General features: G+C 44.3%; 7 protein-coding genes across 8 annotated transcripts; 4 read left to right on the forward strand and 3 right to left on the reverse strand.

The window, feature by feature from the left end:
• Window positions 1-7: 7 nt before the first annotated feature.
• LOC6738804 (peritrophin-48) lies at window positions 8-1526 on the reverse strand. Its single transcript, XM_002085568.4, has 2 exons — window positions 1444-1526; window positions 8-1366 (listed from the first exon to the last, which is right to left on the reverse strand). The coding sequence occupies exons 1-2, from the start codon at window positions 1445-1447 to the stop codon at window positions 111-113; spliced, it is 1260 nt and encodes a 419-aa protein (XP_002085604.1). The 5' UTR covers window positions 1448-1526; the 3' UTR covers window positions 8-110.
• A 1289-nt stretch (window positions 1527-2815) lies between these two features.
• LOC6738805 (peritrophin-44) lies at window positions 2816-4333 on the forward strand. Its single transcript, XM_002085569.4, has 2 exons — window positions 2816-2996; window positions 3149-4333. The coding sequence occupies exons 1-2, from the start codon at window positions 2993-2995 to the stop codon at window positions 4219-4221; spliced, it is 1077 nt and encodes a 358-aa protein (XP_002085605.1). The 5' UTR covers window positions 2816-2992; the 3' UTR covers window positions 4222-4333.
• Window positions 4334-5719: 1386 nt separating this feature from the next.
• On the reverse strand, window positions 5720-7253 carry LOC6738807. The gene is made up of 2 exons (XM_002085571.4): window positions 7127-7253; window positions 5720-6889 (listed from the first exon to the last, which is right to left on the reverse strand). Exons 1-2 carry the CDS (start codon window positions 7134-7136, stop codon window positions 5820-5822), a joined length of 1080 nt encoding a protein of 359 aa, XP_002085607.1. The 5' UTR covers window positions 7137-7253; the 3' UTR covers window positions 5720-5819.
• Window positions 7254-7988: 735 nt separating this feature from the next.
• LOC6738808 (peritrophin-44) lies at window positions 7989-9948 on the reverse strand. Of its 2 annotated transcripts, none has more exons than XM_016169201.3 (2): window positions 9843-9948; window positions 7989-9155 (listed from the first exon to the last, which is right to left on the reverse strand). In XM_016169201.3, the coding sequence occupies exons 1-2, from the start codon at window positions 9847-9849 to the stop codon at window positions 8116-8118; spliced, it is 1047 nt and encodes a 348-aa protein (XP_016032615.1). In that variant the 5' UTR covers window positions 9850-9948; the 3' UTR covers window positions 7989-8115. The 2 variants fall into 2 exon arrangements, with proteins under 2 accessions (XP_016032615.1, XP_002085608.1); XM_002085572.4 differs by lacking the exon at window positions 9843-9948 and adding an exon at window positions 9596-9702.
• A 1445-nt stretch (window positions 9949-11393) lies between these two features.
• LOC6738809 (peritrophin-44) lies at window positions 11394-12562 on the forward strand. The gene is made up of 2 exons (XM_002085573.3): window positions 11394-11461; window positions 11523-12562. The coding sequence occupies exons 1-2, from the start codon at window positions 11455-11457 to the stop codon at window positions 12518-12520; spliced, it is 1005 nt and encodes a 334-aa protein (XP_002085609.1). The 5' UTR covers window positions 11394-11454; the 3' UTR covers window positions 12521-12562.
• Window positions 12563-13452: 890 nt separating this feature from the next.
• Window positions 13453-14950, forward strand: LOC6738810 (peritrophin-44). Its single transcript, XM_002085574.4, has 2 exons — window positions 13453-13568; window positions 13908-14950. The coding sequence occupies exons 1-2, from the start codon at window positions 13562-13564 to the stop codon at window positions 14915-14917; spliced, it is 1017 nt and encodes a 338-aa protein (XP_002085610.1). The 5' UTR covers window positions 13453-13561; the 3' UTR covers window positions 14918-14950.
• A 1204-nt stretch (window positions 14951-16154) lies between these two features.
• Window positions 16155-20069, forward strand: LOC6738811 (possible lysine-specific histone demethylase 1). The gene is made up of 3 exons (XM_016171767.3): window positions 16155-18140; window positions 18213-18751; window positions 18874-20069. Exons 1-3 carry the CDS (start codon window positions 16618-16620, stop codon window positions 19476-19478), a joined length of 2667 nt encoding a protein of 888 aa, XP_016032616.1. The 5' UTR covers window positions 16155-16617; the 3' UTR covers window positions 19479-20069.
• The last annotated feature ends 2211 nt before the right edge of the window (window positions 20070-22280 follow it).

A 22280-nucleotide genomic window follows, 5' to 3' on the forward strand; every position in this document is an offset into this window, starting at 1 on the left:
GACTTAATTTGTATTTATCACGTTATATTCATATATTCTTCAATTATACTTGCGATACATTTTGCAGAATTATAAAACGCATTTTATTTATGGCATAAATGCTATTTAAATTATTTTGTGCCTGAACTTGTTCCAGTAGAGGTTGAGGATGAAGTTCCAGACGAGGTCGAGTCGGAGGAAGTTGAGCCAGAGGAAGCCGAGCCAGAGGAAGTTGAGCCAGAGGAAGTCGAGCCAGAGGAAGATGAGCCAGAGGAGGTCGAGCCAGAGGAAGTCGAGCCAGAGGAAGTCGAACCTGAGGAAGTCGAACCAGAGGAAGACGTCGAAGTTCCATCGCTTTGCGTGGGATTGCAGCAGAGGAACATGGGCTCCACCCCGTTTACGCAGGATCCGGAGTTCTCGTTGAAGTAGTAGTTGACGGGGCAGCTCTCCACGGCCTTCTGGACGCCGTTCACGCAGTACAGGTAATCAGAGCAATTGGATGCCGAGTAGGCGTTCACGAAGGTCGCAGTGGTGCCAACACATCTGTCGCAGTTGTTTCTCGCCTCCATCCTGGTCACACACGCCTTCGAGATGGTATCATAGTAGTATCCCGAGGGGCAGGTCATCAGCTGATAGTTGCCGGCGGAGCACAGGTAGTACTGGTTGCATGCGGTGGCTGCGATCGTCGCTCCCGACGAGCTGCACGTGGTCGGAGCAGACACTCCGGTCAGGGATGGGTCATTGGTGACCTGGGCGCACGATGAGGCCATCTTGTAGCCGCAGTTGCTGGCCTGCACATTGTACACTAGACCAGCTTCGCAGTATCCCGAGTGCAGAACGTTGTCCTGGCAGTAGTTCCAGCCACTGCAGTTGGAAGGGCTGCCAAAGTAGACGCCATTCTTGACGAGATTGCACAGGTTGAGGATGACCGAGGCAGTGGAGTCACCACTGGCGGACTCGGTGCATGGATAGCTGTTCTTGTACACACAGGCCATTGTGGTGGGATTGAAGTTCTCGCCGGCAGGACAATTGCCACTCACAGCGCCGGAGGCTCCGCAGTAGTAGTAGCCGCCGCAGGACGAACTGGATGCCGCGAAGGATCCCACCGCCTTGCCCAGACAGGGATTGGAGTTGCTGGTGCAGGTGCTCGGCACACTGACCGTGCACTGCTGGGCATTCTTGTCGAAATAGTAGCCCTGGGGACAGGACATGGTCGTGAACGAGGATCCCTGGCACTGGTAGTAGGTCGAGCAGTCCGACTGGCTGGCCACGTAGTTGCCATTGCTGACCAGCAGGCACAAGGCGGTGACGTTCACATCGGCTGCAGCTGGAGCGGCACAGGCGATCACTAGCGCCACGGCAGCGAGAATGGTTGCTTTTTGTCCACCTGGAAGCGTTGAACATATTCATATTACATTCCCATGTATCTTGTTTAATTCCTAAACTTTTATATGCGATACCCACCCATTGTTTGTTTCTTCTTTTGGTGGCTCCTAGTTGAATACTGTTTCTGGTTGATGGACTTCCTCGGCTTTTATTTGTCCAGTCCGGCCAGGAGTTATCTCCGATCCGCTGGGCTGTCCAAGTTGATCGACGACCCTTCAGATCAGGAACCCATTTGGTGATGTATCGCAGCGAAGCCAACGAACCATTTTTGCATGATCGATGGCCATTTTGACAAGTCAACAAAGTTTTTGGGTGGATAAGAACTTTCCCAGAACTCGTACGGATAGAAATTTGGGTTACTTACTTAATATATTTTTTAGACTGCGTTTCTATAATTGGAATATTAGGAAATGAATGTGTAAATAAAAATTAAGAAGAATATATAAAGAATTTCATCTAAGCTTTTAACAGAGCTCGCATTTTAAAGCCAAAAACTTTATAATTGTTTAACCAAATATATATTTGATTAAATTTTAATCAAATTATATCATTTAAGTAGTAAGTTATCAATAGGTTCCCCAAATATAATAATAAATTTCCAGGTGGTCCTTTCTGTTTTTGTTTTCGAACAAATCAATTAAACGAAATGAGATTAGAGTAATCTAAATTAGCTTAAAATTACCTACCTACTATATGGCACTAACCCACACACTTTGTTTTTAATAATAATGACTAACCGTGGCGATTCCTAGCCATATTTGTTTTTATCGAAACAGCAAAGTTGGAAAAATGTGGTAAAGCCCATTTGACTTAAAAAAAGTAAGCTAGTGCAGTTCCTCGACTTTAAGATACCCATTACTCAGTTGAAGGGAGTTCAAGGACATTAGATATTTAAAATGTGGTTTACTTGTTTTAGCATACCGATGATATACAAACTAATTTTCACATCAATCTTCTACTTTCTTAAAGTATCTTTACTTTATTTACTCTACGACTATCGGGTCCAACTAAAACCGAAGATCGGCTGATTATTTCATAAGGTTAGTTTAATCGAAAATAATTTCACGAAATGGTTTAATTTTAAACAGTAATCTCAATAAGTATGTATGTCAATAAGAATCGGTCATCGTGGACTATTAATAGCATAATGTCGTATGTACTTGACTCAGCTGATCGCAGGCGATAAACATAATAACCTTTGATTTCGAAAGTTAATTACTATATGTGTAATAAATTAAATTAGACCCAATCTAAAGATAGTTATTATAAGCAAGCAGAAACGAATACTACAACAAACTAAGGGTATGAGCGCGCAAGTTGACAAAAATAAACAAATTGGGTTTTAATTGAACTGCGCGGCGGCGTTGGCCAAGTTTATCACTTGTCAAAATTTGGATTTAACCGAATCTGATAAAAGTGAAATAGGAATACGCCATGCGTCCATTTTAGCCACTGACGACAGTTCTAGACTAACTTAGAGCTCCCAAAAATAGTGAGGGCATAGGCATTGTCTTTCGCTTTGTATTTATTGGCAAACTTGGATGGCATCCAGTTAGACGTTCTTTTCCTCGTTACCCGTTAAGAGATACTTGTATCTTTGGAAAACTAAAAGTTTGCTGAATTCGAGATGGGTGAGTATCTCTGGCACTAGCAGATATCCATCGAAGATGGATTTGTATCTAGAAGATTTACCATTTCATGGACTATTAACCGCAAAGATATAAAGATAGAAAACCGTAGAGTTAGTCTTATGAAGTGTCTAACAAACTTTTATGCCCAACAGACACCAGGTTCCTCTTTATTTCCGGACTCATCATGATCCCCATGATATCAGGCGCCCTGACCTTCAATGCAACTCTAATATGCAGCTTGGTGGTCAACGGAACCAAGATGAACGATCCTCGGGCGTGCAACGCGTGGGTTCAGTGCGTCGATGGGATCGCTGTGAGTGGTAGCTGTGCGACTGGACTCTTCTACGACCGGGAGAGCCAGAAATGCCTGAGTTCCAGTAGTGTCAAGTGTCTGTCCAGTGATCCGTGCGCCGCTGTGCCCACCGGATTCGCGGCTGATCCGTACTCCTGCAACGGTTATTACTACTGCCAGAATGGCAAGGGGACGCACGGAGTGTGCCCCACTGGGATGAACTTCAATTCGGGCACGCAGGACTGCATCCGGGATTTTCCGTGCCCGGATAAGATGGATCCGGATAGCTATTGCAACATCCTGCCGGATGGGGTCTTTGTCAAGGACACGGACAGCTGCAATGGCTATCAGATGTGCTGGGATGGCCAGGTGATCAATGGAACCTGTCCGGGCACCTTCTACTTCAAGGCCTCCACGGCCCAGTGCGATTATCCGCAGAATGTGGAGTGTGACTTCGTCCCAGTGCCAGATATCATCGAGAAGGGTGTATGTCCAGAGACGGGAGGATTTATATCCGATAACAAGACCTGCAATGGCTACTACTACTGCAAGGACTTGGGCAACGGAGAGTTCTCGCTGGAGCATGGCGTGTGCTCCGACGGAAGATTTTTCCTGGCCACCGACGGCGGAGCCTGTGTGCCGCGATCCAAGGTGAAATGCGGCTACGATCGCTGCGTGGGCTTGGGCAATTCCACCATCCAGCTGGCCAACGAGTCGGATGATGGCTGCAGGGGCTATTCGATCTGCCAGGATGGCATTGTCATTGGCCAGGGAACTTGTCCGCAGGACGAGTACTTCGACGAAATTAGCCAGCGGTGCACCACCCAGGTCATATCGTATACCGCCTGCCAGATATCGGAGGGAACCACCGGGACCCAAGTCCCAAGTGACACCACCACCACCATCACTAGCACCACCATCGCGGTCCCGTGAGCAGCTCCTCATAAGTATGGGTGCATGTGGTGCTGTTATCAGGCCGAAGTCCTATAAAATATAGATCAGCTCTTTGTTTAGATTTCGTGGAATTGATTGGACTTTCCCTACAGTAGCACAATACCACAATACCAACTCTTAAAATTTCAAATGTATTTAGGTATAAAGTGATTATTTCTAAAAGCTTAGTTGTACGATTAAAAGTTGACTCATTCGTGAACCATCCGAGCTATATCTTATCCCGCCTGCCAGAAAACGTCGGCTGATGAATGGCACTATCAGCAATATTTTGGTCTCGTGAGCGACGTACGCAATCAGTTTTAATTAGACAGTTTGTTTTTTCGACGCCGATACAATAAATATAAGTGGTGTAATCAGGCGCAATAACGATTAAGTTACCAGATCACCTCTGGGCCAAGATTTCCTTGAATCGATTGCCGAGGAACACACTCGGTAACGTGAAACCGTGATGTCATACTCAATAAAACCACTTGGTAATTTGGCGATGGGAAAGTACCAGGGAGGTAGCCAATGGAGCCCATTCATGGCACCCATACATGGGTGATATCAGCGAATGTCAACGTTTTTAACAACTGCAATAGGAGAGTTGAATGGAAAAGTACGAAATTATCGTACTACAAAGTTGATTATTCAAACCACTTTTTTCTATGGGCATCATAACAAGATAACTTATGTTATTGAGTTTTTCGGAATTTGTTATCGTTATGACATGATCAATGAATACTAATAAATCCGCCCTGTGGACATCTTAAAGTGGCCATAATTGGTTTCTATCGATAACAAGAGCGCGTCGATACATTTCATTTGCATTTCACCACTCATACGATTTTTGTGCTCCTAATGGGTAACATCAACCTTAATACTTCAATTCTATTAGTGATAGACAAAAACGACCCTTGGGCGGTTGGATACATCTTGCTCGCCTCATGGCCAACACGGAAATAAGCGATCGCGGCAGCGCCGAGTAGCGAATTCATTATCGGACTATCTGGAATCGGTTTGAAATTCTCCGAACCCTCCACTGGGGTACAATTTTAATTAAAATTGATAATTTTTTGGGCACTGCAAGTGTCACGAAAACAGATTGCCAAATATGAACCGTTGTGTGGCGCAGTTTTGATAGCAAAAGGGTTTCCAGAAGAATTTTATCACGCCGCCTTCGTTTCGCTAATGAACATTTCCGCAAACGTAGTTCAAAAATCAGTCCAAAAAATCATAGTATTTCTACAGCAATTCATATTTTATTGTTCAAGGTTAGGGTAAGATTTTCTATCAAAGGGAATAAAACCATAGTAGAGCCAAATACAATGGATAAACTATATATATACATATGAGGTTTCAATGCAGTAACATATTTATTGGACATTTTACGAGAAGATAATATTTGTAGACCCATTTCCATGGTTACAAGTAAATGGACGAATGTCATAAAAGCTAACACTTCCCACCACAAAGTACATGAATTCCTTTCAAGCAATGCATTTGACCTCCACCATGAATTGGATCGATTTATTGGGTATTTAAATTGGATGCGATTTTGTAGGTATTGTGGTAAGGATGCGATCTATGGGGACGGCCTACACGGAACAGGCGATGTAGTGGTAGTTGGTCTGGGTGCATCCCTGGTTGCGCTCGTCGAAGTAGTAGCCCGCTGGGCATTGGCCCAGGCTGACGGTCACTCCGCCGGAGCAACGTCCATAGCTCTGGCAATCGCCGGCGACGTTGACGTAGGTGATGTTGGTGCCCACACACCTGTCCAGCTGGCAGCGCACGTTGAGTCTGTCGCGGCACGAGAGCTTCTCGAAGTCGAAGTACTGGCCCAGTGGACAGCTCAGGTGCTTGGGCTCCGTGTCGTGCTTGCCGGCGACGGGGCTGCCACAGATATAGTAGTGGGAGCAGGACTCCTCGTCGGCAAAGTAGCCAACGCGAGCGGATCCGGAGGCACTGTCCAGGCAGAAGGTGTTTTCCGGTTCCGGAAGGGCGGCACTCTCGTAGCAGGACACCTCGGCCACATCCACGCAGTAGCCGAGATTAGCATCGTAGGCACTGGCCAGTGGACAGGCTCGGCTGTGCAAGACTTCGCTGACGCACTCGTAGTACTGGTCGCAGTGGACGGGATCGGCCAAACGGGTGTTGTTCGGCAGGGATCGGCAGGCGGGACTGGTCTTCTTCGTCTGGCTGATGGGGCAACGGTACTGCTTCTCGTACACGCAGGACCGCGATACGGGGTGGAAGATCAGCTCGTTGGGGCAGTTGGCCTTGATCTGCTTGTGCGACTTGCACAAGATGTAGCCGCGGCAATCGCTGCTGCTGGGATCCACGATGAAGGCGCCTTCCGTTTCGTTGGCGCACAGGTTCGTGGCCTTGTCCGCAATGCCGTCGGCATAGGGACACACCGCGGCGCTGGAGGAGGCCAGGATGCAGCGGCCCAGCTCCTTGTTGTAGTTGAGTCCTGCGGCACAGCCGCCCTGCTCCAGCACGCTGTAGTTGCTGGCGCACCGCACCCAGTTGTCGCAGGTATTCGGTCGCAGGAAGCTCGTGTCCTGCGGCAGCAGGTCGCACATCTCGACCACCGATAGGTACTCAAAGTCCTCGATCACTCCGCCCAGGGCACTGGCCACAAACAGCAGCGACAGGACACCGCTAACTGCAAGTAGAATCGAAAATCGTGGGAACATGATGAATATCCAGTGTGCTTTACCCTTTTTAACCCCGAACCTGTGAGTCAATTTTAAAATTTACGAACACTACTCTTCTTGCCAAAAAGCCCTATCAACTTAAAAACTTAATGTTTGAAGGTTTTTTATGTAGATTCTTAAAGAGCAATCCTTTCAAACGAAATCCATCACTTTCAACGTTCAGCTGGCCTCCCACTTTGGCATACCTCTATTCATGTTGTATATCCTTGGGCTAACTTGTATCCTGGTTTCTCGAACGTCCCGTTGCGATCTTGGCGGCACTCACAACTCAAATGATACTGCACCTTCGGAGGCTGGAGCTCTTAAATATGCAAAGGCCATTCTGCTCGAAAAACAATTTCCAAAATGCACACGCTATCTCAATCAGAGCTCCAAGATAGCGCTGATTTTTCGTTCTTCGATTTTTGATTTACTGATGTACGATAGCGGGGCCGCATGTAAATTACACGGCAATAACATCGGAATTGCCTCTTTCGCAGAAGAACAGACTCCTGCTGGTGGTGCTGGTGGTGGTGGTGGTGGTGGTGTCGCATCGGATTGATAAGGGAAAGATCTCGAAGATCTCAGTGCCATTGACGGTTCTCGAACATCTGAGAATCGCTGGAATACTCATCTTCAGACCGGACTCCCAATCTCATCGAATATCCAAATTCGGAGTCATTTCTCTTTGAATATTATTATTATTATTTTGTATTATTTTGTTATTTGATACACTATACTATACCATTCTAGACTATACTATAATATACTGAATTAAATATCTAAATCAAAAATCGTCAATCAAGTAACTTATCCAGAATTTTCCGAAGCAATGGGGCTTAGCTGTTCCACCTTCTCCTTCATACAATAGATGGAGGCCATTGAATTTTGGAAGTGTTTAATTAAGTTAGCTTTGCAGATAACATTTACAGATACCCCTCCTGCAGAAATCATATTTATGGTACATTTTGAGGCCCATTTTCTGTGAGCCTCTTTTTGAAAGATTTGCTACCAAAAAGGCGAACAACAAGGCAACAATTTGCCTAGCTCTAACTAAACGAATTTCGATTGGTCGAAGTCAACATTTTTATTAGTTTCTTTTGAATGCTTTCAGCATTGGGATTTATTTGTGTATTTCATAAAGGGTATCTCGGCAAACAGACATGGCTGGAGGAGATGCTCGTGCACTAGCCGTCTACCCACAAATTTCGTATTCGGGTTTTGTGGTGGTGCAGATATTGTTCACCTCGTCGTAGAACGGTGAAGCGGTAGGACAATTTCCGGTTAGTCCGCTGGAACAGATTGTGTAGCTCGTGCAACCCTTAACTGCCATGAATGGATTGTTAACGTTCCCACATCGGTTATAAGTACAGACAAAGGAGGCTGGTGAAACGCACTTGCCGGCTTTAACATTAAATTGGGTACCAGTGGGACATTGGTTCCAATAGCCAGTGGCGTCTGCGTCTGCACAGTAGTAGTACCCATAGCAGGTTGAACCATCTGAAACGTACCTGTAGGTAACACTTTCCCCATTTACAGTAAGTTCAGGTGATGCATCAAAAGCTGTTTTTGCACAAGCAGTTGAACTTGGTTGGCCAACAGTGAACTGGTCAGAGTTTCCACTGTTAGAACCTTCGCCGGTGCACGGATTCGTCGACTGGCACAGGCCAGTGACCCTATTATAGTAGGGATTGGCGGTGCTGGAACATTTCGCGGACGTGCCATAGCCGTTGACGCAGTTGATGTAGTTGCCGCACTGGTTCGGATCGCCTACATAGATGTTGGACAACATGAACCGACAGATGCTGTCCTGCGGGCAGGCAGGTCCCCAAACACAGGATCTGCTGGACGCCGAGAAGACGGCGCCGGTACCGCAATCGCCATAGGAGATTTGGCCCGTGCCATCGCAGTAGCCGTATTCGGTGCAGTTCAACGGATTGGCCACATACATGGGAGACTTCACGCTGGCGCATGTCTTCACGGCGCTGGTGGAGCACGCCGTGGTATTAGGGGAAGCACAGCTGCCGGTCTGCGCGTTGAACACCAAGTCGCCGTCACAGGTGCCCCAGGACACAACCTCCTGGTTCTTGCAGTATCCCCAGGCACGGCAGTTGCTCGGATTGCCGATGAATCCAATGCCCGACCACTGTTTGCACAGGTCACTCATCGTGTAGCCGCTGGCCTGCGACGCCATTAGGAGACAGGCCGCCAGGACACAGATCCTCATATTGATTGCTAAGTGGGGGAGACAGGTGAACAATGAATTATTAAATGAAATATAGACAATGTGCATTCATCAAATACTTGAACATCACTCTTATGCCGTGCTTGTATAATTTGCTTATACGTAATTATGCAAAGTAGTTGTGCTAGAAACGACCAATCGATAACTTTCAATTAGCGTCTTTAAAATTGGTTAAGCCTTTGTATATTTTACCCAACACGTTTAGACTTTTTGGATAAAAAGCAATTAAGGACAAAAGTAAAACTCAATTTGACTAACAAATCCAGATTTTAAAACACTTTAACCATTTTTGAAAGCTATCTCCTTTGCAGGAGAATTTTGAGCGCCTCAAAACCATGTTCAAAACCACTTTTTAAACTTTAGGCCAAGCAAGACTGCTTGAATACTTTGCACCAGGTGATAACTGTATCCGTTCTTCGAGCCAACGTACCTCCCATCTTGGAATGCTAATATCTTTGGGGACCAATTCGCTTGATAGACAGACGACCGAAGCGAACGTTCCGATTTCGTTACTAACTCAATCAATTGCAGCCTTTGCGTTTTTATAGTTGGCGATTCGCGGCGCGAACTGGGTGGGTAATTAAAAAATTGTCAGCCAGATAAGCCCGCCGCCAGTAGGGCGTTAGTATCGAAATTAATGCTAGATAAGATTCTAAGGTCTGGGGTAAACCACGCACCTTCCATCCCTCCGAAATTGTTGGGTTAGCTCCCGGTTCGAAGCCGTTGGACGTCGAAAGTGAAACTAGCGGACCCGGCCGAAATGGACTGGCTTATAAGCTCGAATCGTATCTTGGCCAGCGGACTCCATACATACTATATATACTATATTAGTCTAGTTTATATATTTTTTATACGTTTCTTCACATGACAGCCGTGGCGGAATTTGGATTATCAGCTGCTGATTGCGAACCCTCTCTGTCTATAATTGTTTTTTAATTTCGTAGAAGTTCGAGGAGGCGGGGAAGTGTCACGGCTCTTATTGATCACTCAGTGGTGTTTCCCTGGTATCTTGGCACTCATTTTAGCAACACGACATTAGTTAGATATCTCAATTTGAATCGCACTGCGACTCTTGACTTGAATTGAGTAGTCTCTTTCCTCTGGAGGTTATCAGGTTCGGGGGAAAAATTACCGAGCTACAAGTGTTTATATTAATAGCTTGTCCAAGGGAAATAGCTCACCTTGCAGAACGGAAATTAAAAATTATATATATATTTATTTATTTATGTGAACTATACAGTTTCGTAATGCATAATCTTTTTTTTTAATTTTATTAATTGGAATTAAAAACTCAAATGCAAGTGTTCTGAAATTTTATTAGCACGCTGCAGAAAAAGTAAAAACGATCTATACAAACAATTGATGTTTAATAACAAAAACCTATTTAATTTTCCGTTAAATTATTTTGAATCTATGCCGCCCTATTTTATTGTTTCGCCTAAAAGCAAGTTTTTCCCGTTTTGAAATTCGCCCATAAGTATGCAATGACATTTAAACAAACACTTAACTCGATACTTTTTCCAAATCACAAAGCATTTTCGAAGTATTCGTTATTCTTAGCTAAAAATTAAAATTCTCAATAATTCAAGCTACGTGCGTATTTAGTTTTTATTTTTAGTTGGTAGAACGCTTAAAATGTTTTTTTTTTTTATATTTAAGAAGGGAAGTTCTCTATTTACCCACTAAGCCTTGTGAATTAATCCAGCTGATCTTGCTCCTCGTTTTACTACTATTTTTTGGCTCAATTGATACCTTATCAACTTCCTATTTGATTTACCGGTAGCCAATTGGCAATCTCCAAATTGTTTATAAAATAAGCATTCGCTACGACTGAAAATCACCCAGTGATTTAGACAGGAAATGCAAAATACATTTCTTCTGAATTCAAATCTTCTAAATGCTTCTTAAAAACATTTAGTTCCCAAATACAATTGTATCAAACATTCCCATTTATTGCGTTCTATGCATTACATATACCTGCTCCTTTAAAAGCAGTCAAATTATTTAAAAATATATATCACTAAAAAGATATTATATAGGAAATCCCTAAACAAAATCAATACATTGTAATCTTCCAGCTTTTAACACAGTTATACACACAAGTTATAGGTAAGTGACATGTTTTCATCTTGATTGAACCCATCTTACCCATTGAATACCCCTCAAAAACCAATCCGCTTATCTTGCCAGCAAAAATTGATTGCTGCTTATCCTCTGATATTTATAAGTAATCGCAGGTCGTCGTTCAGATTCAGTACGAGTTTATGCTTCGTCCAAAGTTGAGCTGCGATGGAAAGTGAGTGGATTGCGAGCTGCCAGTGGAATAGATCTAACCTTATTGTGTTTTCAAATTGCAGAATTTGGTGCTATCCTGGGCGTGGCACTGGTGCTACTGCTCCACAGCCTAGATGTGGTTAATGGCCGGAATGAGGACATCTGCCGCTTGTTCTCCAACAATACGGTGATCCGAGATCCCGAATCCTGCAGTCAATCGATCACGTGCATCGATTCCGTCAGCTACTACAGTACATGCACGGGATCTACTCCGTTTTTCGACAAGGACACGGGCAAGTGCGTCAAGTCACTGTCCACATCCACGTCCAGCTGCTCGATATCCTGCGCGGATCGGGCCAAGCAATTCCTGGCCGACCCCAAGTCCTGCTACGGCTACTATTACTGTGCGGACGAGGAGACGGCCATGTACGGCACCTGTCCGTCGGAGACGCACTTCAATGCCACCACCCAGATGTGCTCCCGCCAATACGAATCGGACTGCACCACCAGCAGCTTCGAGTACTGCAGCATTGTCAAGAACGGCGTAAACTTCGACAATCTGCAGGGTTGCCATATGTATCACGTCTGTGAGAAGGGTGTCCTGAAGGACAAGACATGCTCGAAAACCTATTATCAGGCCAGCACGGGCGAGTGTGTGTCCAAGGCTCTGGTGGATTGCGATGCCCATCCGCTGCCCACGAATGTCTGCGGCAAGGCCAGTAAGCCCTACGAGAACAAGTTCGTCTCGGATGAGGCCACCTGTCGCGGCTACTTCTACTGCGCCATGCAGAAGGATGGCACCCCGGACGCCAATCCGGTGTGGAACCAGTGTCCCCAGGACAAATTCTTCGATGCGAGCAGCCAGATGTGCATAACCCCCAGTTCGGTCAAGTGCTCCAACGATCGTTGCGACGGTCGAACTGCTAGTTTTGTCGTTAGTGGCACCAAGGGCTGTCGCAACTATCTGAGCTGCTCCGACGGCATCACCGTGAGCGAGAGGTCCTGCGGCAACTACTTCTTCGACGATCAGCTGGGCGCCTGCACTCCAAGTGTCCAGACCTACACTGCGTGCAAGTCGTAGTCGTGTGTTTCCAATAAAGCCCAGATTTCATTAAGGCGTTAATGGAGTGTAGTAGTTTGGATTCTTTCGGGAAATGTGGGACTTGGATTGTCATAGGTATAGATACTAGGCTCTCTAACGAGTACTTTTTGTTTGTTACTTCCGCTGGAAGCCAGTATCTTTGCAGTAACTCGAGGATCGTAATTGAGATAGGTTATTTTCTAACCGTTTTTATAAGAACGCAGATTGTTTTCGCTGCTCTAATGATTAAGATTAGCTACCGAAAAGAACAATATTTTTAAACAATCAGCAACATCTAGTTCGAAATTCTAATAAATAATATCTGATATGTCGCATTTTGATTAATATTCCTGGAACAATTCAGCTGAAAACTAGGTAAATGAGCAAATAGCATTTCAAGAATTCACTCTATCGTGAAAACTTTTCTTGCAGGTGGTACCAATGGAATAGCATGGCCTCATAAATGATAATCACTGTCCTATTCGTTGCTTACAATCAATGTTTTCAAAAGTTCTGATTTTCCAAACAAAAACCTATCGAAAGCGACAGTGAAATGGCAAGGCAGTATATTTAAAAAGTTTGTCATATTTACGGCACAATAACTGCTGACCGTTTAATCGCATCAGCGATAAATATATTTATAGTTCAATTAATTAACGGCCAACAGCAGGTTCATTTGACTCGAAACTACCGTGGGTATACCTCATTAACTTTCCTTTTCGATTCAAGTTGCTTAAATTCACTATGAAAGTGAGTTGTTAAGGAATCTGCAGTCAGATGTCTCGATTTCAATCACCAATTACGACCCACTTGAAGGGTTTTACCTCCTTTCGCACAACATTGATAAGATTTGCTCATAAGAGGGGCAATAAAGCGCCGGTATCAGCAGAAGCAGTGGCAACGATAATGTCTACCAGTTAATATAAGCTTCTTCCATTCACGAAACTCCATTTAGTCGGGCGTAATTAGTTCCCGCGGCCACATCAAGACACTCGATCTATTCTGTTGCAAATTAAACCAAAGTTTCCCCAGCAATCAACCATGCTAAGTGAGTTTTATCAACCCACCCATTCACCGCCGTAAATATTTTTTTATTCACCCTTGATTCAGCCTTGATTTTTAGTGAAAAGTGACAGCGTTTTTAAAGATACAATTAAAATGTATCTAGAATCTATTTTGATGTAATATCACGATAGAATTCGTTTAACAAATTGTTTGATAAAATAGTAAACTTGTAGAGATAGTCAATTAATTTTTATGAGTATTTCATTGAATGTTTTTAAGAATTTCAATGTTTTGAACAGTACGACTTATTTTTATTAGTAGATTCCTTTTTTAAAGGTGTGCTATATCATTCTTATATATCTTGATCATATATCATTCGTAGACCTCAAACGTGGAGTGCTTCTCGGATGCGTTCTCTGCCTGGTGGCTTCCGTAGCTCTTTCGGCGAGTGCCGGGGAATACGAGGAGCTGTGTCGCCTGTTCAAGAACGGGACCAAGGTTCGAAAGCCCGGCACCTGCGACCAGTACATCCAGTGCTACGATGGCAACGGCACCGTCCTGACCTGCCCCTCCAACCAGTCGTTCAATCCCAGCAAGGGTAGTTGCGTGGACACGTTGGCCAACAGCAACAAGTACTGCGGCAATCGCTGCGAGGGATTGGATGGCGAATGGGTGGCCGATCCGACCGAGTGCCACAAGTACTTCTACTGCATGAACGGCGTACCGCTGGCGGGGATGTGTCCCGGGGGCCAGCACTTCGATGAGCGCTCCCAGTCCTGCCAGTACGGCGTGGACTCCATATGCGTGGATGTGAACAACATTTGCGAGCTGGTGGCGGAAAATACGAAGTTCCGGAACGAGAACGACTGCGCCTACTACTATGAGTGCGACAAGACCGGGAACCATGCGTCCAAGAGCTGCACTATCACCTCCGAGAAGCGCCAGTATTTCGATGTGGAGAGCGGCAAGTGCGTGGAGACCAATAAGGTGGAGTGCACCGCCCATTCGAAGGAGAACATCTGCACCAGCAGCACAACGATTACATTCAAATCAGACAAAGCCACCTGCCGTGGATACTTCGTCTGCAAGGCCCTCTCTCCCGTCGCCGACCTGGATCCCCTGTGGATGCAGTGCCCCGAGGGCTACTTCTTCGACGAGGATCGGCAGCTCTGCGCCAATCCCACCTCGGTGGTGTGCACCCACAACAGATGCGACGGACGCGGCACGATGCTGGTGACCAGCAGCAGCAACAACTGTCACAACTACATCCGGTGTGTGGACAACAAGGAGGTGACGGAGGAAACCTGCCACTTTGATCACTTCTTCGACGAGACAGTGGAGGCGTGCTCCTCGAAGATCATCTACGATAAGTGTTGCGATGGCCGGGACTAAACAAAAAATATAAATAAAGGTGCAAAAAAACAATGTAGTTGATTTTATGGGCGATACCCATTAATCGTAGAGTAAAAGCAAAGACACTAGAAAGGTAAAAAAGGTAAGAGGGTATACTAGATTCGTTGAAAAGTATGTAACAGGCAGAAGGAAGCGTTTCCGACCATATAAAGTATAATCATATATTCTTGATCAGGATCAATAGCCAAGTCGATCTGGTCATGTCCGTCCGTCGAGCATACAGATTCCCACTCTAACGCCCACAAGCTGCCAAATACTTCCACGCCCTCATTTTTAAACTGCAACTCCGACAAGCCAACCAAAATTGTCACGCCCACACTTTTGAACAATTTTTAAATTATTGTTGTTTTTTTTTCAATTTCTACTAATATTCAAAAATATATTGAAATTTCTCGAACTTCCAGCTGTGTAACGGCTATATGATGGTCGGTGATTTCGACTATAGCATTCTCTTCTGTTTCTATTTTGTTCAAAACATTTATTTTTACGATTTGGCTACAGACTTTAATTTTTGGGGAAAATACATTAATAACACATATTTAAAATTCAGGTAATTGGCTGTGTTTAATATATGGTATGGTAGGCATTAAAAATAGACTAACAACACATTTCTAATCTGTTTGTAAGTGAAATTGAAGCGAAGAGGTGCCGGTATAATGAAGTTATTTCTAAATTTAGAAATCAATTAGTTTTATCGTTCCACTAGGAGCCAGACGTGTTTGAAAATACCAAGATTAATGGTAACGTTTTGTTAACTGTTTCTATTTGCTTAACTACAAAACGTAGATGAGTATTGCAAATTGCAATAACACGAGAGCTTATGCTCAAGAAAATAAGAACTTTTTTATATGTAAGGCCAACGGGAAGTTAAAATAAATCCGCAGGTAGGGATAGATTTATCAGGCGAAAACATTTTTAAGACAACTCAACTAGTTTTGCGTTTTCCATACAAAGTTGCCGCTTTGTTGTTGCATTTTTGAAATCATCAACGACCGTTACATTCGATTTTAAAATTTTACCGATTCGGTTTCGGTTGTTATCGATAAATACACCCGCACAGAGAATTTAAGTCGCAGCACTGCGCTTTGGGGGTTGTTGTAGTAAGAGTTGTACCTAAGTTCCGCAAATAACTTAAACAACTTAACTTCACGATGTCTTTTAACGCATAAATCGAATTAATTAATGTTTCTAATAATGCGTTGTATGATGCTCAAAAAACGAATGCGCGCGCAGAGTGACCAGATGCACCGGTACAGAGATGTTGGTGGTGTTGTGCGGCTGCCACACCGCTAGAACGGTATAAACAATTTTAATATTTTGCATTCTTAAATGTCGGAAAATCAATCTGTGAGCCAGCGCAAAATGAAAAGCGACGCATGGATCAGCTGATACACAGCATTTGAGAATACTTAACTTTATTGTCATCAGACAAGCAGGGAGTTTAGACCAAAAAAAAAAACAACACCCGCAGTCCGATCCTCGAAACGTGTGATAATAAAATCACGGAACAATCCAAAAAATATAAAAAGAATAATGCGGCAATATTCCGGTTTGGTGCGCTAAAGAATTCGTGATTTATCATTATTAGAATTGGATATGAGTTCGGTAAAAATTTAAACGGATTCCACTTTTGAAGGGCCAACTTTTCAGTGTCCCGGTGGCAGTTCCATAATCCGGAGATGAAACCCACCCAGTTCGGAGGCAGTAGCTCCAAGATGACCGAGCCCATTGAGTATGTGACGCTGATAAGCGACGATTCCGATGGTGAGCCCACGCCCAAAAGAATCGTCAATCACCCGCCGTCGGCATTGTCAGCACCCAATCCTGGTCAGAAGCAAAAGCACCCGGATGAGGACTCCAATGACGCCCCCGCCACCAGCGATGAGCGACGCACAAGTAGGCGCAATCGGCCAAAAGTGGATTATAGTAACAGGCCTAGTGGAAGTGGAGACACCGCCTCCAATGACAAGTCAGGATCGGCATCCATGGGAAACAGCAACCAGCAGGCGGAGCGTCGCGGCCAAAGCCAAACCCGCAAGTCAGAAGCCAATGCCACCTCCGTGTCCGGACCCAGTGCAGGAAATTCCAGACCATCCCAGAACGGAGATTCCAAGGACCGGGATGCCGGCACGCCCACGGTTTTGTCTGGCCAAGAGGGCGCCGTCTTCCAATCTCGCCTGCCGTTTAACAAAATGACACCCAACGAAGAGGCGTGCTTTCCGGACATCAGTCGCTCGGGCATTCTGGGCCATCGGGTATTCCTCAACATTCGTAACAGCCTCTTGCACATGTGGGTGGACAATCCCAAGGTCCAGCTGAGCTTCGAGATCGCCCTTAAGAACCTGCCGCCGCCATTCGACAGCGAGCCCAGTTTGGTAAGGCGAGTACACTCGTTTCTGGAGCGTCATGGCTTCATTAACTTCGGCATCTTTAAGCGACTTAAGCCTATACCCGCCAAAAAGCTGGGCAAAGTCATAGTGATTGGGGCAGGGATCTCCGGCTTAGCAGTCGCACACCAGTTGCAGCAGTTCGGCATGGATGTGATCGTCTTGGAAGCGCGGGATCGAGTAGGCGGACGGATATCTACGTTTCGGAAGAACAGCTATATTGCCGATGTGGGAGCGATGGTGGTTACCGGCGTCTATGGCAATCCAATGACGATCCTCAGCAAGCAGATCGGTATGGACCTAGTGCCCATCCAGCAGACATGTCCACTTTATGGCCCAGATGGCAAGCCCGTGCCCAAGGAGAAGGATGATGTGATCGAGAGAGAATTTAACCGACTGCTGGAATCAGCCAGCTACCTGTCCCACCGTCTCGATTTTAACTACGCCGGCGATTGCCCAGTTTCGCTAGGCGATGCCTTGGAGTGGATAATCAGTATGCAGGAGATGCAGGTGATGCACAAACGGGGGCAGCACATGCAGGAGATCATAGCTACCCAAACGAAGATCATTGAACAGCGTCGTCGACTGAAAACCCTTAGAGATACCATAGCCACACTAAAGAATGAGCACTTGGCAATGATCAACCAGCGAAAACCCAAAGGCACGGATGGCGATCTGAAATACTGTTACCAGGAGTTTAGCATTAGGAACACCCAGATCAAAATGGAGGAAACGATCAGTACGTTTAACGATCTCCATGCCGAGGAAAAGCAGATGTTAGCCAAGCTCCACGAACTGGAGCAAAACCGACCTAGGTAAGTAGGCTTTGAAGTAGTCTTTGAAAGCTTGAAATATGTTAAATGGCCTAATAAACTCCATTCGTGCAGCGACGTGTACCTCTCGTCCCGCGACCGCCTGATCTTGGACTGGCATTTTGCCAACTTGGAGTTTGCAAACGCCACCCGGCTAAATAACCTGTCGCTGAAGCACTGGGATCAGGATGATGACTTCGAGTTCATTGGCCACCACACAACTGTGCGGAACGGTTATTCATGTGTGCCTGTAGCTCTTACTGAAAACCTGGACATCCGCGTCAATAGCGCCGTCAAGGAGATTAAGTACGGCACCAAGGGTGTGGAAGTAGTGGCTGAGAACTTGAAGACATCCAATTCGCAGATGACGTACAAGGCAGACCTGGTCGTCTGCACACTTACTCTGGGCGTCCTAAAAGTGGCGGTAGCACATAAGGAGTCACAGCAGAGTAACACAGTCAAGTTTGACCCGCCATTGCCGGACTGGAAACAGCAGGCCATCAAAAGGCTGGGATTCGGGAATCTTAATAAGGTTGTGCTCTGCTTCGATCGCATCTTTTGGGATCCCAACGCTAATCTATTCGGGCACGTGGGCAGCACCACGGCAAGTAGAGGTAAGTGGTGTGACTTTCGGCATCTGCTTATCCTTTTCATCCATTACCAGATAGGCTTTCAACATCCCAATTTGTATTGGCAATTAAATGTGTTCAATGATATTATTGCGTATTAATTGCAGGAGAAATGTTTCTGTTCTGGAGTATAAGCTCATCTCCGGTGCTGCTCGCGCTAGTCGCCGGAATGGCAGCGAATCTGGTGGAGAGCGTGACGGATGACATCATAATCGGGCGTTGTATGTCGGTGCTGAAAAACATCTTCGGGAATACCTCTGTTCCACAACCCAAGGAGACAGTGGTAACGCGTTGGCGCAGCGATCCCTGGGCCCGTGGGTCGTACAGCTACGTATCCGTTGGTTCCTCGGGCAGTGACTACGATCTGCTGGCGGCGCCTGTCATTCCGCCGTCCAGTAAGGATGCGGAAGGATTGCCACGGCTATTCTTCGCGGGCGAGCATACGATACGGAATTATCCGGCCACTGTGCATGGAGCGTACTTGAGCGGATTGCGCGAGGCGGGACGTATTGCGGATTACTATCTCGGCTATCCAGAGGGAACACCGCCGGACATTGGCTACTCGGTGGCTGAGGCGGCCAATCTGGTGTCCGTGGGAAATGTTGTCAAGCTGCGCGACTTCTCGCCCAATCTATCTGACTCCTCCCCGTCGTCAAAGAAGTCGGAGGAGAATTCAAACTCAAACACTGCCGACTCTACGGAGCTACAGTAACAATGTATTTAGCGTGATGGATTTGGGCCCCAGCAGTTACTCCTAGAGCGTTTAGTTTTGTATCATACAACTGGAACTCGCTGTTTAAAACAAAGCTAGGCCGATGTAAATACCTTAGACTATTCCACTAAGCATGGACCACTTTCATTCAACCAATTATAAATTATAGAAAAAAGCAATAACAGCCAACATAGCCAATCCTCCTTCAGTGTTTTCTTCAGATCAAAGTAAACAAACCTTTGTGCGCCTATAATTGATCAACAAATACAATCATTTATCATAACTTCCTGTTCCACTTACCCGTCAAAGGGGAGTATATGTTTTAAGTATATTATCGCGTACAAGATTGTTTTCAATCATTATTTTGTAAATTAAATTTGAAAATTGTAAATTAAATTTGAAAAATGTAAATTAAGTGTACGCAGATATTTTTAATTAGGTTAATTTTATTTAAGTAATAATTTCACATTACTTTCAACTTAAAAAAACTTTAAATTTTTTAATATCATTGTTATCTGGATAAAATAGGATGTAGAAAAATGTGTACGAATCATGGCATAAATTGACTTTTAAAATATAATGTAAGCTTAATCCTCCGTCTTTTTATTTGACAGTTCGTACTTCACTATACCTCGCAATTAGTGGGTATCGAAAAGTGAAAACTGTGATGTTTTGGGTCTCTCGGGCAGTTGGGCAACTTCTTTCGAAATTGTGTCAGTTCAACGACCTCCGTCAAAGTTCGCTTTCAATGACAATGAAACGAAAGCTAAACCTTAGTCGTCGAAAGCTCCTGTCTGCAAACTTCCACGAATTGGCATTGGTGGGTCTCAGGGGCGAAAAGCTCGGAAGTGCACTCGGCTAGAGCCGATCGGTGGGGGTGAATATATATAAAAGTATATATATACATACGTACATGTGTGCCGCTAGAACGGGTTAGATCCGATCGTGCTATACCGTGGACGAGCTTTCTTGGGGGCGTGCATGTACCACCATTGTCAAGTTCAATGGCCGATATGTGTTAGGTTCGCAGGTAATACTCGAAAAGCTTCGGCGGTGGGCATGGTTTGGCTTGCTATGGTATAAAGGTATGACAAAAAGTTAAGTTTTATTTTTGTTTTCCTCAATCGCATGCTTTTCTAACTACTAGTATAATAGCCTGCATATACGAGAAAGTCCGCCGCGAGTGTATGTTCGCATTAGCAATGGCCTTGAGCCGGGTCATCGACCGAAACCACTGACGTTAGTGCTGAAAATAGAGCACAATGGGAAATGCACTATCGTTCCTATCGATTGGCCTAAATATCTTGTGCAAACCCTTCTGGATTCGGGGCATTGTCGCGACTTTACAATACAAATGGAGATTAATCATGGGGTAAATATTGGTATTGCAGTGCACTATGGTCCAGAATTCGTTTTTTTTGGCATAAAGTCTAAATTTTTATGTCAATATATCGTCCTCTAGCAATTATTTTCTAATAGAAAATTGATCATATAAATAAAAACAAAAAACAAAATTGACCGAAAGCTTCACTAAATCGTTTTATGAGCTTTTAAAGTTGAAGTGTTAAAAAGCTGATTGAGAGAATGCAATTTCCGAAAAATTACTTGCTTACTTTTGCATGTGGTATGATCGTTAATACGCATCCAAAAATTATAGTAAAATATGGAAAATAAATGCCAAGGTATGATGTTTTTAACTTATGTAGGTAATATATGTATAGTTGTACTGTTTTTATGTTGTGTGACATCCAATTTATGTGTATTTTAACAGAAAATTCTAACGTGTCCCCTGTGTTTCGTGGAGTATAACTAATTTTCTGACAATTTCTGACAAAAGTTAAAAACGTCAGTTTGTACCTTTAACTATTGGCTTTCACGGTAAAGTAATATCTTTTGCCCATTTTTGCTCGTTTTCTTAAAAATTTGATTTTAAATAGGCAATTTTGAGTTCAGACATAGCGACCTCCTGGACATTTGGAGGCGTAACAATAGGCAAAAAAGTTATGTTTCAAATTACGTTTATTCCGCAATCAACAACAATAATCAGGAATCGAAAAAGACAGAAGAGATTGACAAAAAAATAGTAAATTTTGAATTATTTATTAAAAAAAAACTGCCCGAGTGTAACAGACAACTAGACCGATTTATTTTCAAGCATACCAAGTAGATGGCGTCAAAGATAACAATTCTTGTTAGTGATTTTGAAAACTCCAAGACACCGAAGCAAATGGGACGCCGAAACTTATCTTACCAAAATGAAGGAGAAAGATTAAAAAGGAAACTGAAAATACGAGTGAAGCCCGGAATAAGCTTTACAAAAGGGACCGACTATCACATGCAAAAAAAGATATTCGGATCAATAGGATGAGTGATATTTTCCACAGAGCGATTGATAACTCGGACCCACTATTATCAACAATTAGTTTAAAAGAACGAGAGAGAAAAAATAGGAAAAACCACTTCCGAAGGCAGTAATAAGTCTTTTGGAAATACAGTCTAATTTTAAACCTGATCCATGAGACAAAATATTGGATTCACAATCTGATTCTGATTCGAATTCAGATTCGGAAATTTAAAATGTAGAACTAGAAAAAGAAAAGGGGGATTATTTTTAAAACAACAATATACACGACTTTAAAAAAAAAAAAAAAAAAAAAATGATATTTCGTTGACTTCTGAGCCATACCAGTAGTTAATATGGGAGGCAAGAGAGGGCGTGGTCGCACAGACTTCAAATTTTCTGTGCAAACTATTTGTGATTTAACAACAAAATGTACAAAGTTTCAAGTCTGTAGCTCAATT

This window comes from Drosophila simulans, chromosome 3L (assembly GCF_016746395.2).
Source record: "Drosophila simulans strain w501 chromosome 3L, Prin_Dsim_3.1, whole genome shotgun sequence".
In the NCBI taxonomy this organism is placed as follows: domain Eukaryota; kingdom Metazoa; phylum Arthropoda; class Insecta; order Diptera; family Drosophilidae; genus Drosophila; species Drosophila simulans.